The 13,541-nt window shown below is 32.9% G+C and overlaps 1 protein-coding gene across 1 annotated transcript; it reads left to right on the plus strand.

The window, feature by feature from the left end:
- The first annotated feature begins 10,035 nt into the window (after positions 1–10,035).
- LOC143564344 (uncharacterized) lies at positions 10,036–13,283 on the plus strand. Its single transcript, XM_077051650.1, has 8 exons — positions 10,036–10,286; positions 10,370–10,786; positions 10,910–11,410; positions 11,530–11,673; positions 11,753–11,869; positions 11,985–12,056; positions 12,136–12,569; positions 12,648–13,283. Exons 1-8 carry the CDS (start codon positions 10,235–10,237, stop codon positions 13,263–13,265), a joined length of 2,355 nt encoding a protein of 784 aa, XP_076907765.1. The 5' UTR covers positions 10,036–10,234; the 3' UTR covers positions 13,266–13,283.
- Positions 13,284–13,541: the final 258 nt, after the last annotated feature.

Raw genomic sequence — 13,541 nt, forward strand, 5'->3', positions numbered from 1 at the left:
TAAATTTTAGGACCATCACATTAAGCCCGGTTTTAAAATTAATAAAATAAGAAATAAATTTTAACCCCGTCCTCGTTAATGTTCTTTTAAATACTAAATTTTAAACATTGAGGACAATGTCAACCTCAAGTGTGGGGATGGGGGTAAAAATTAAAATTTTTGCCTTATAGTGCCTTGATTGTGCGCAAAAGCCGGAATTGTAGATAATTTATTGCTATTATTAATGCCAAGTAGAGGTCTTTGGTTATGGTCACTTATTAAGCTTCTCGAAAGTCTTCCCATGCAAATGTTTTTCAAAATGAAATTTTGAAAATGGGATCGTTTAGGCGGGGATAACGAGTCATGGGGACAGGTACACATGTTTATATCGTCAGCCCTATTCCTTCGGTACGTGTGTGAATTTACCCAATATATATAATACACATATAATATATAGTACACACATGTCATTTGAGTGCTTTCATTGATGTTCATGGATTACGGGATCGTAGTTGGCAAAATTCAAAAGTGATAGAGGCAATTAGGTTAAGCCTCGTCTGGATGAGCGAGAGTGTGGGTACTGGGGGGTTGGGGCCTCATACATTATACATATGAGGATGGTTAAAGTTAGGGGCGGGGGGTTGGTCCCTTAGAAAACCTTTATTGGACTTATTTTTCATTTGGTTAACCCCGACATTATGTTACGAGACGATCTGGCTTACTAGGTTTATTTGTAATTGTATTTGTTTTTGATTTTGTATTTGTATTTGTTCCAGTATTAAGCATTACGTTATTATGCATCAAAAAAAAAAGAAAAAAATAGAGAAAATTGAGGAAAAAGCCAAAAATATGTCTGTGTATATTCAGTTATGTATTCACTAGTTCGTTTATGTAAAAAAAAAGAGAGAAAAAAAATAATAATAAAATAAAAAGTCAAAGAAAAGCTCAAAAGAGTCAATGTTCTGGTCAGTATTGGTTGTAAATGAAAGTCAGTGAGTTTGTTTAGTTGTTTAGTCGTTGGAATAAATTAAGTCATTGTTTATTTAGTGGTTTTGTAATAAGCCGGATCGGATCGTCTGAGCTACTTCAAAAATTCCCTTCCATACCCTTACACCTAGCCTCGTTACAACCTTTTAAGACCTCTTGATTTGCATTTGTGTCAAAGCAGCTTTATGGATTTGCGTATGAGTGATACTGAGAGCAGAGTGATACTAGCACATCTTTTTCTAGTCCAGATATTAAACCGAGAGGAGAGATATTAAATTATGAGGGGTATGACCATGTGTGCCTTAACCGGAAACAAAGTACACTCGTTTGGGCGGTTCTATAGTTTTAAATTGTAATATTAAATTATTTGGTGGGTTATCAACCTTGACAGTGTCAGTTCTTAAGAATTGGGTATGACCTTATACCTCACTAGTATTAATCGTGGTAATTTATGAATCATCGATCGAGGTGTATGTGTTGCATCAGAGTTTGCTTGAGGGAAAGAAAAAGATAAGTGTGGGGATGTGATGGTCGGGCAAAAGTCGTGTATATTATTATATTATTTGTTTACTTTTAGTTTAAAGATTATATGAACTTTGGTACTTCAAGCGTGTTTATGTGTTTCAGGATACTTGACGTTAAGGACGCTTATCGGGATAAATTACTTGGAACGAAGATGTAGAAGACTCATAATGATTGGCAAGCTTTCCGAGACAAAATAAATGAAGAAAATGAAGAAAATTCTGTCAAACACCCTTAGCGTGGCGTTAAGGGAGTTTAGAGATACTCTAAAGACGCACATCAGGAAAGTAGACTTTAGAGACGTGCTAAAGTCTCACCCCCTGGACTTTAGCGTCGCGCTAAAGTCCTCCATACGGGAAATTAAAACCTAACTCTATTATATTGAGTTTTCAGCCCCCATTCGACCAATCCTTCATTCCTTCAACCAAGTACAAGCCCTAGGACGATTTTCTACCATCCCGAAGCCTCCGGTTCGTCCATTCATCGCATGCTTTCATCCTCTCATCAGATAAGCGAATCCTTCGTGATGCCAATGTCAGGCTAAACCATTGTATTCACTTTAGGCTAGGGTTTTGTGTAAACTAACTTTGATCAGATTCTATGTTTTGAATGAGTATGAACTTGATTGATTGTTTCTAATCTTGTTTTACATTAAGAATTGATTGTTTAAACAGTTTATGATTTTGATTGTCAAACTTTGCATCACTTTTCTGGTTGTGTTCATCACATGTAGGGTTAGCTCTTATGTCACTGAACCAATAATCGTTAGTCATTGCTTATAACTGATTTTCATATTTTAAACTGGTAATTGGGTAAACCGGAGTTCAGTTGTGTCAACAATTCGGTTAGGGTATCGTTTGTCCTCACAACCCAACTATTAGGTTTAGTAATTACTGCGCAATTAATCTTAAAGAATCTGTGATTAGTCGGTTATCACTTTACCTAAACCTAAAGTGAATCTTTCTCTCATAATTGTTTACAACTTTAAAAGTAATCGTGTGTTATAATAATCATATTTTTATAAACCGATTGACATCGTCGGTCCACATTAGTTAATTAATTAGTAATCATGAACTTTACTTGCACTTTCCACTGATTCCCTGTGGAGACGACCTTACTTACCCACACTAGTTATAGGTATTTAAGCATCATAAATACTTGTTTTTGATTAGAGCACGACATTTACATCAATCACTAACTTCTCTTTTTCTTTTCTTTTTTCTCTTTTTTTTTTCTTTTTCCTTTTTTTTCACTCAATACATAATACTTTGAACATTGCATACATAAACATTGCAACTCTAATACAAACTTTTTCTTTTTTGTAAGCATAATAAACATAATTCTTAACATATCTAACTGATAAATACTAAAACAATTACATAGAAACCTATTAAGTCGGATCATTTTGCAATATAACACCGGGGATGATTAAGTAAAAGAATAGGCCCAATAAGGTTTTGTAGCCGTCTTTTTCTTATTATGCTAATTTCAAATCGAATTCAATAAGAAAGTTGTATCATTGCCCCTAATCTATATGTATACCTAAAATTGATTGGCTTTTGTTCTATATTTAAGATCGGCCTTTGTTAACTATTAAAGATTCATAGTTTTTTTATTAATTAGGTTTTTTCGTTAATTTTTTTAAGGTTTTATGATATATTATTATTATTATTATTATTATTATTATTATTGTATTCAATTTCAAAAGGTTATTTCCGTTAGTGTTCTGATTAGGGTTATTTTTCGTTATGCCTTTGTTAGTTATTGGGGATCATTTTAGGTTTATGATCCCGAAAACAAAATCATTATTGGATAAGTTGCTGGAACTTTACACCCTTCTAAATCATGTACATTTGTTATTATTATTATTATTATTATTATTATTATTATTATTATTATTATTATTATTATTATTATTATTATTATTATTATATGATTGGAGCGGTTTGTTACAATGGAACACTAATTGATCTAGAATAAAGCCATCGCTGCTATTAATCGATGTTAAAAGATCTGATTGCTATAAGTACTATGTTTTACAACTATTAATATTTGTTTCTATAGGTTTGATCACATCCAGATTCGTCTTGATTTTATTTAAATGCTTTAATGATAAACTTCAAAATTGTGATCTACAAATTTATGTTTAATTTTAATCAAAGGCTTCAAGCAGAAGTGAATTAGGTTTTTTTTACTTTCAAAGTTAAGTACCAGATTATTGAATATGATAGCTTTAATGTTTTGGGCTAAACAACTCAGTAGAGAATTCTGGTGGAGTTTGACTTTAATCATCAAACAATTATTTTTAAAATATAATTTCATGTTGATTAGTTTTAATTTACTTAAGTACTTCAGTGGAGTTTTCCAGTAAACTTTGGGTATCATGGTCAAATAATTTATTTTATGTAGATTGGATATAACTTATTTTAAGGTTTTGTAAATTGTTTTATCTCCTGATTTATTTGCATATCATAACTCACTTTAATTTAGATGTTTATTTAATTTGCAACGTTTTGGTTTTCTTATTCACATCTGTTTGTTTGACATTTGGATTTATATGGTTTTGTTTAATATTATATTTTTTAGATAATGATATTGTTGGTGTTTGAAACTTCACTTTCAACTCAATATTACTACATGTTTTACTTATTTGTAAGTTTAAGTATCTAAATTGAACGAATGTGTTATCTGCAGTTTGACATGTAAATAAAGAAATAATATAATTTCGTATATTACAACGAAGAATTGTTCTTGCAACTTGAGTTGCATGTTATTTCTTTGAAGTAACAATCTTATAAGAGTGTCTTGGTACTACACTCAAGGTCAGTTGTTTCTACTCTATATATAATATGTTTTTGTGATGTGCTCTTAGGTATGTGTGTGCCTTTGTATGTTGGTAATTTGTAGTTTAAAACCTTTTTTTACATTAATCTTTTAATAATTGTAGTGTCAAACGTGTGTTTTATCTTCGGTGAAATTCGTAAAAAATGAGCAAAGAATACATTTTTGTGAGACAAGACATGATTTGTGAGACGGGAATGAAATCTCTATAATTAGATAAAAAAGAAAATGTATGCAACTTTGTTTTACCTTTGATAATTATTTTTATTACAACAATAGTATGATCACTACCATAATTTGTTTATTAAAAAACTAAAAAGAAAATAATCACTTGTATGTAATACCAACTTTCTATTGCAAAAGAATCTCAAATGTTGAAGCATTTGACATGATTAAAAAATATTATTTCAAGAACATTGCTGATGTTGATTTGGGTAGCGGGTAACAACTTACTGATATTTTATCATCATATATCAAGCATGTTGTAAACAAGGTCAATTCTGAAATAAATATCTTCATGCATCAATACAACAAGTTCAGAAAGTTAAAGTTTAAGGTGTTGGTTTCTTTTTCAATTGATGTAGGTCATAAATCATAAATGGTCCAGTGTTAACAAGAAGCGTATTTGATTATTCGGTTATAATGGAGGTTACATATTTTGCTTACATTTAGACCAAAATATTTAGCTTCATCTTTCAGAAAATGGGAAACATTGGGCCATTGGCATAATGGAATTCTTGGTATTCCAAGGTACCTTATCATTACTTTGTTCATGTCCGTTCATAAAAAATAAGGGCATGTCCATGTGCATTCATGTTCGTTCATTTAAAATCTAAATGAACAGTTTGCAATGGAAATAAACAAGTCTAATACATCACAATTAATCCAGAAAATACATCTAAATTAGTGACTTAAATTTAACTCATTCATTTTCTCGAGCCCTTTATATATATATATAACTACTTAGATGTTTATAAAACATAAAGGAACGAAAATACATCAACGTAAATAAACGAACCTAAATGAAAAAACAAAATGCATGTTCATGTTTGTTCGTTTTTTAAACAAACGAAGATGAACTTCCAGCCGAACAGTTCGTTAATATTCGGTTATATAGGCTTAACTTAGCATGTAAGCTGATTGGAAATACATCTAGAAGTTATAATAAATAGCATATATTTTTCGAGTAGTAACTATAGATATACTTATATAAACACTTTTAGAAAACTTTCTACATTTACAAACTCTAATTAACATTACTAGAAGAAAGAATAAAACATAATCCTAAAAGGGTCATATGGGTCACATGGGTTAAAAGTCGTCTGAAATTTATTGCATTGTGTTTTTGTAATCATGCTAACAGGATCGCGCAGTCCAACCTAACCTTGAAAGAATTTTATGAATACCTTGACAGAAGATGAATGATGTTTTAGCTCAATTGTATCCTCAAAATATAATTCTTCTGATAAAGAAGATACAACATGTAATACATAATTTCTTTGTGATCATGCTTTGTAATAGACTGTTTATAAATGAGTCATAATATCAACTTCATATTTGTCAGAAGTAGCCATCAAAGTTAAAGCTTGTATTATCATTTGCTTCATTAAAGTACCATGTGAACTCTAGAACTTAAGTGACAAGTTCATATAATAGTTTATCTTCTTTTTAAACTTGTTGGCTTGACTTCAAAAGTCAAAATTCACCCAATAAAACATATATAAAATATTTTAATATTTTTAGGAAACTGGTGGTCGTGGTGGCGGGTCGTGGTGGTGGTGGTGGCAGTGCAATATGTCACATAAGCATGCCAAATAAGAATGTCACATCATGAAAACTAACAACGTTAAGATTTCGTTAGTCAGGGCTCATTGGTAGAAAAAATTGATAAAATGTGGGACTGCCATTAGTCATTTCGTTAGTTATGATCACCAGTGGCCAAATGTTATAGTTGAGATTATTTAAAATCAATATATTATTTTAAAAGTGGTTGTAAATTGTTATTGACACAATGCTTGATTAAATAAACTAAGAACAAACACCAATCCCTTCAACAACATACAAAACTTTCACTTAACAACAATATTCGTCCTAATTAAGGGGAATATTAACTTAGAGTTTCTAACTGTTAGATGAAATGAACGATTTGATAAAGAAGGCGAGAAAAGAGTTTCTCAAGACGGTTTATCATCATTATAGCGTCACTTTCAAATGCCGGCTTCCTATTATTACCCATTTTTAGAGTATAAAAACGAAAATAAATCTACAAAACTTCATAATACAAAAATTTATGTATAAAATATTAAAAACATATACATTATTAATAAAAAATAAATTTTAAAACTTAGTTATTACATATGATCATAAAATTTTCGTTAATATAATACATAAACTAATATAACTTCTATTATATTTGATAAGAATAAAAATTAATTAACAAATTTTATGTTCTTTTAATACACAACAATAACTAAACTACAAAATCTATAAATACAACAAATACATACAAAATAATACGAAAATCACAAACTAAACATCATACTAGAAAATATATAATAAATTAATAATTCACCCAAAAATGAAATAATAACACATGACGTACCCATTTCAGATATACGTGGAACTATAATTGGTCTATAGAAATTCAAATACATCAATTTACTAAAAGCTCAATTAACTATCAAGCACAAAATACATATTTTGAACAACAAAAAACAAAATGTTGGGTTACATTAATTGACAGATACATGAGAGCCTATTTTTGGTAATCCATTAAACAACATATACGTTCTACATCACCAACGAACCTTAACAACTCAATACAAATGAAAATAACACAAACCATATAAATTTTTTATGCATTCATGTATATTAAGACGGGAATTCGCATCTTAAATAACAAAATGTTGGGTCACGTTAACTACTAGACCAATGGGACCCATTTGATATATAAACAAAAAACAAAACAAAATATACTTTAACGACAGCTAATAAATATAACATATTTTATAAGTTCATGTAACCTTTAAGTTTAATACCTAAACATATCCGACATGAAAATTATACATAAACAATAATTAAAATAAACAAGTATTAAAAAAATAAAAGTAATCTGTGTAACACGCGGGCTAAAAGCTAGTTACGTATATTTTTATGGTTTTGTACTTCTATCTTTCCGTAAGTGGACAGCTTATAAAAACTGTTGTAATTCTATAAAATTTCACGATCAACATGGTAGACTACAATGTTTATTTGTAACATATACAAAATAATCACTTAACTATAGTACAAACAACTACTGAAGTGGCAAGTCGAGTCTTATCCCAACGTTTTATATTTTATCATTATCAACTCAAGAGAAGATGAAAATGTTATATAGTTGACCATAAAATGTTGTTCATGCACGATGAAGAAGAAGACATTATGAAATATATAGTTATATGTAGATCGAATCCAATTTCTCAAATGCATATTTTGACAATAATCATTGTTGCCAATATCGTGATTAGACACCAATTTATATCGCTAATAAGTATGCTATTGATTGGATTTCACCTAACTGGACTAACAAAATCGTCAAAGCCGCTCCAAATCGGCCCAAATCGTTAAGATCAGTCAGAATCTATAAGGGGTCGCTCAAAATTTGTCCAAATTTGGTAAAAACCAGTCGAAATATTTGAAATAATCATACTTAGTCGGTATTCCACAGTCGAACCAGCCTAGGGATTTCATAAACATTGACTCAGATAATAAACCGACCTATGTATCGTGCGCAATTTCATCAGCTAGAGTGTTTCTATATGCTTCACAAACTTTGAGGCTTTCGGTTCGCACACAGTTAGAGATTTCTCAATACTTTCAACGAAATTGTTAACTAACGGAAGTTTAGAAACTGATTCGATGCATGCGTCGTCCACGTGCCAAGTTGAGACAGTACGTACGGCGAAAGTGACGATGGTGTAAACGACGGTGTATCCTTGTTGTTGACTTTGATTTTCCTATGCCAACGACGCCAGATCCTGGTAGGTTCGAATATGCAGCCGCTAAGGCACACGTCGCCGAAGAAGCCTTGGCCAAGATGGGCCGCCGGGGACACAAGAAATACGTGATATGTTGCGTTCGTGTTATAACATAAATAAACTAGAGAATTCAATTTAAAAGCAGACTAGTCTCATGATGGGTGAGGGAACATATTTGGTATATAAACCCTACTTATGTTAGCGATACAACCATTGTTAGGCAGGTCATATATACATTGAACTAGTTTGTGTCCGTAGCAACCGACCCTCCTTAAGGGCCAACGTCGACCTCATTTGTCGTGACCATGTTGATCATTGTTGGGTCATTCCAAGCCACCATTCTGAGGTTGGTTTTGATACCACTATTGTAGCCCAAACAAGATAACTCAACAAAAATAAGACGGTATTTTTGTAGGTGGTGCAGTAGATGAAGTTGACGATATATATGAACCAGCTCTTTATATACGCGCTAGCATACATAGTCTTGAAAAAAAAAATGAAAGTTTGTATTAGACAATAAAAAAACATTGAATCATGATTGCAATCCATCAAACTTCGCCATTTTTCTAATTCATCTCTGTATACATAAACCAATTTAGTCAAACCGGTCCACTTTAGTTTGGTTTTAAATTTCAACGGTTCGGTTTTGGCTTTTGATAACTAAAGATCGTTGCTAACAATTTAGCGCACACTTTAACGTAAAATCATGATAGACGTTGGACTTTGGTGAATATTTTATTGATCTCATGTGAAACAAAGGAATAAAAAGATATGGAGTCCACAATTATCTCCTAAGATTATGGATCGCCCTAAAGACTAAATAGCCACTGGCTCCTAAATATGTGGCTCACCATAACAACCAAATCAAAACATATAACGGCTACACTAATGTAAATAATATGACAATAGTTTCCTTCAATATTCCCCATCTGCTTGAGCGTGGATATGCTGTAACGTTCAAGTAGGATCTGTATGTAGAATAAGTATTTCGTTAAGCCCTTGGTGAAAATGTCTGCGTAACGTTCTTGCGATGGGACATGGAGCACTCTAATGTGGCTTATTCGAACTTTTTCATGAACAAAGTGGATGTCCATTCAACGTGATGTTGCACGGGATCCCGAATAAGTAAACGACTGAGATGTTGTCACAAAATACAACTGTGCCTTTGTTTGTTGGAGTTTTTAGCTCAAGAAGAAGATTTCGAATCCGTGTGGCTTCTACAACAACGTTTGCTACCCCTCTATACTCGGAAGATTAAGCTAGACGATCAGCATATATTACATGTTAATACTGAAGCAAGTTATTTGAAAACTATATATGCAATAACTAATATCTTATAATAATGCATAGTATATTAGTATGGGTCCGGCATCCCTAAGAGGTTCATTGTTTTAAATGTTGTGTGTGTGTGTGCATGGGTTATTTAAAGGCTTAAAGTTGTCGGTTAATCAATAAAACAACAGAAAATTTAAAGTATTTTGATTCTTTATTTTTTTCAATTCAATATTGTTGATATTTAGTCCAAATTATAGCATATCTGTACAAGTATTTTGTTGTAAACTTGCTTCCACTTGTTCTTATATATATAATAATAACTAATAAAGGGCAAAGAATAGCAAGTGACTATATATTACTATAGGATAGTCAATATGTTTGTTTACAATCCATATTTTTGTTACGACGTGACTGACACATTTCTATATGTATTTGATGAAAATTTTAAACTCCACAGAATTTGATGCAAGTAACTTTAAGGTTGTACTTATGCACGGCCTGCTTGACTTGGTCATTTGTTATAATGACTTGGTCACTAGCTAGCACACATCTATTTAAGTCACATAGTAATATTCATCAATCATCCATTCTCTTATTAACTTTACACTCTAATGGCTACCTCAAGCACTTCCAGCAGTAGCAACAGCAGAGCCAGTAACGAAGGTACGCACGACTGCTAATCATCTTTCTTCCATATATATATATGAATCACAATTCACAAATCAATATACTTATACAATCCTCAGGGTCACTACAATATCCGTACCCTTCTCACGTGAATGCAAGCAGCTTTCTGTCTATAAAACTGTCTGGTTGGACAAATTATGTGAGATGGCATGAACAGATGTTGTGCCTCCTGGAGAGCCATGATATGCTCGGTTTCATCGATGGCACTTTAAACAAACCCCAGGAATATGATGATTCTAAAATGAAGGCACGCATGCCTGATTTTGAGGCCAGGTTTAGGGAATGGAAAAGGTCAGACACCCTAGCCAAAGGATGGATCTTTGGTTCGATTACTGAAGATATGATGGACACTGTGCTCGGTCTCCAAACGGCTAAGGAGGTTTGGGATACGCTTAAGACAGATTATGAAACTACCTTGTTTGATCTTGCTCAGGCTACTGCCATGTCACCTGCTCTAAGTGATGATACCGACACCAGTAATAGAAGTATGGCCTTATTATTAACTGTTCATGTTTCAATCTTTCTTTCTATTCTTTTTCTTCTTACTCTTAGTTATTGAATGAATTTTCCGCAACTGTAATATTTTCATATGGCAACAGACGACGGAAAGTATGTTCCACTATGTAGAGCTATTCAAATGGGGGATTGGGAGAAAGCTCAAGAATTTTTCGACAAGGAAAGCGATGCATTGATCGATAAACTCAACTTCAACGGGAACAGAACCCTTCATGTTGCAATTGGTAATCCAGAAAACATTTGGTTTCTTGAGAAGCTCCTCGAGCAGATAGATGCGGAGTTACTTCCATCTCTGGTTAATGATAAACAGCAAAATGCTTTGCACTACGCCGCAGCACTTGACAACACCATAGCTGCAAAGAAATTGGTTGAGAAAAATCCAAATTTGTTATTCGCTATCGACTCTGAGAATTGCTTGCCTATCCAGTTAGCCGTAATGAAGTCTAATAAAATCACATTTCTTTATTTGTTTGAAGTGTGCAAACAACATATTGGGCTTAGCCAGAAAGATGGATATTATAGTCCTTTTGAGGGCGAAATGGGTGTTTTCCTTCTCAATGGTACAATCTGGTCAGGATTTTTCGGTGAGGTTATGTTTCTTAAAATTTGCTATATATCTTATGATAATATATAAATAAGCGTCGGGGATCTTAAAAGTATCTCCTTACTGAATATATTATCGTATTGTAAATCCTACTTGCAGATGTTGCTCATGACTTGCTTCAAGCCTACCCAAAACTGGCCGCAACAAAGTTTATTAAGGCTCCGTTATGGTGTATTGCACAAAAGCGGGATGCATATCCGAGTGCCAAAGGATACAACTTCTACCAAAGATTTGTTTATTGTCGTCGGTATCGTCAGTTGTTCTAATTCATTAAAAGGCTTCATAACTAAAAATCTAATTAGCATTTCTTTTTTATTTAAAGATGTGCTGGTAGAGAATAACGGGGTAGAGCTAACAAATAAGATTAATGATATTGAGAACCAAGAGACATGTATAGCTAATCTTATCAACCAGTGCACCAGGAGTTACATCTACCCAGGTTTGTGACTGAAAAACTTTAACTAAATCTACAATAAATATGATTTACCAAAATGATATATCTGAAAACTGAATTTGGCTCCTATTATAATTACTTTTTAATAAATATATCATAGAACTGAATCTCATTTTGTGCGTAGTTATCGAGAGGGTCTACGCCAAATTTTGGACAGTTGCACTGCTACATGGTAAAGAAAGTTTTGTTGGCAATTAGTTTTTGAAAATAAATTCACTATTAAATTGTCGGTTTCTATCAACTGATTGTAGTGCCACATATCAAGCACCTCCACGACGACAAAGTAAAACACAATACAGCTCTCTTGATATTGAAGTTTATATGTCAGGAAGTTGGTGAATTAAAATCTAATCAGTTTGAACATTATGCTGATGCATTTATTGATGCGGTGAAAAATAATACTCCGGAGGTAATAGAGCAAATCACCACAAGCATACCACAATCAATTTGGGTCAATAACCGTCATGGTTATAGATTTCCTCAAATTTCAATAATGAATCGCTGTGAAAATGTATACAACTTTTTGGTGCACGAGGTGACTCATGACAAGAATCTACTCACTACGCTAAAGGATAAAGACGAGAATAACCTTTTGCACTTGGCTGGACAATTGGCACCTACACACAAACTCAATATGGTTACTGGTGCAACATTACAAATGCAGAGGGAGTTACAGTGGTTTAAGGTGAAAATGTTACTTATTTTCTTTGTTAAGTAAACTGGTTTATCTTATTTGCTTTAATTAACATCTTTTGACTTATAGGAAGTGAGCAAATTAGTGCGTCCGAGTGAGAGAGAGGCTATGAACTTAAAAGATGAAACACCATTTATGATCTTTAGAAAAGAGCACAAGGCTTTACGACAAGAAGGTGAAGAATGGATGAAAAAAACAGCCGATTCATACACAATCACGGCTGCACTCATTATCACAATCGTTTTTGCAGCAGCCATTACTGTACCAGGCGGAAACAACGGGGATACTGGGAAAGCACTTTACGAAACTAGACCGAGCTTCATAATATTTGCTGCCTCGGATGCTATCTCATTGTTCACATCCACCACCGCCTTGTTGTTGTTCCTATCAATTCTCACAGCACGTTATGCTGAGGAGGATTTTCTCTACAAGTTACCTAACAGATTAATACTCGGCCGTGTGATGTTATTCATGTCTGTAACATCCATGATGATTGCTTTTAGCGCAACACTATATATCACGTTTGGACAACAGAAGTCATGGATCCTAATACCAATTGTTGCATTAACATGTCTTCCAATTGCTTCATTTGTGACATTGCAGTTACCATTACTTGTAGACCTCATTTCTTCAACATATGGTCATGGAATCTTTGGCAAAAGAAGTGAGCTTAGGATAACCTCATAGGAGAGCATGATTGGTCGCATTATTTCAGTTGTATTGTTATATTGAACGGTAGGTATAGCGAGCGCATCATAATACTGGATTTCTTTTGGTAATTATTCAAAATGGCATGATACTTTATTGTACCAACCCTGAAAATAGGATTTAATTTAAAAAAGAAAAAACTAACAGTAATGCGTAATGAGAGATATACTTTACTGATCATCGAGAAAGTTCAAGTGAACTAAACCATAGTGTGCTTGATTCACAAACCCGTGTAGAGTTAAACGGGCTCGGCCT

Source organism: Bidens hawaiensis, unplaced genomic scaffold, assembly GCF_021521415.1.
Source record: "Bidens hawaiensis isolate Kalapana, Puna unplaced genomic scaffold, B.hawaiensis_p1.1 tig00021989_1, whole genome shotgun sequence".
Taxonomy (NCBI): Eukaryota; Viridiplantae; Streptophyta; class Magnoliopsida; order Asterales; family Asteraceae; genus Bidens; species Bidens hawaiensis.

What these genes read in the sequence shown, in the direction of transcription:
- LOC143564344 (XM_077051650.1), top strand. Translation starts at nt 10,235, where the DNA reads ATGGCTACCTCAAGCACTTCCAGCAGTAGCAACAGCAGAGCCAGTAAC. An exon ending in AAGTGATGATACCGACACCA is followed by an intron (nt 10,787 to 10,909) that starts GTAATAGAAGTA and finishes ATATGGCAACAG; the next exon opens with ACGACGGAAAGTATGTTCCA. An exon ending in GGGAGTTACAGTGGTTTAAG is followed by an intron (nt 12,570 to 12,647) that starts GTGAAAATGTTA and finishes TTTGACTTATAG; the next exon opens with GAAGTGAGCAAATTAGTGCG.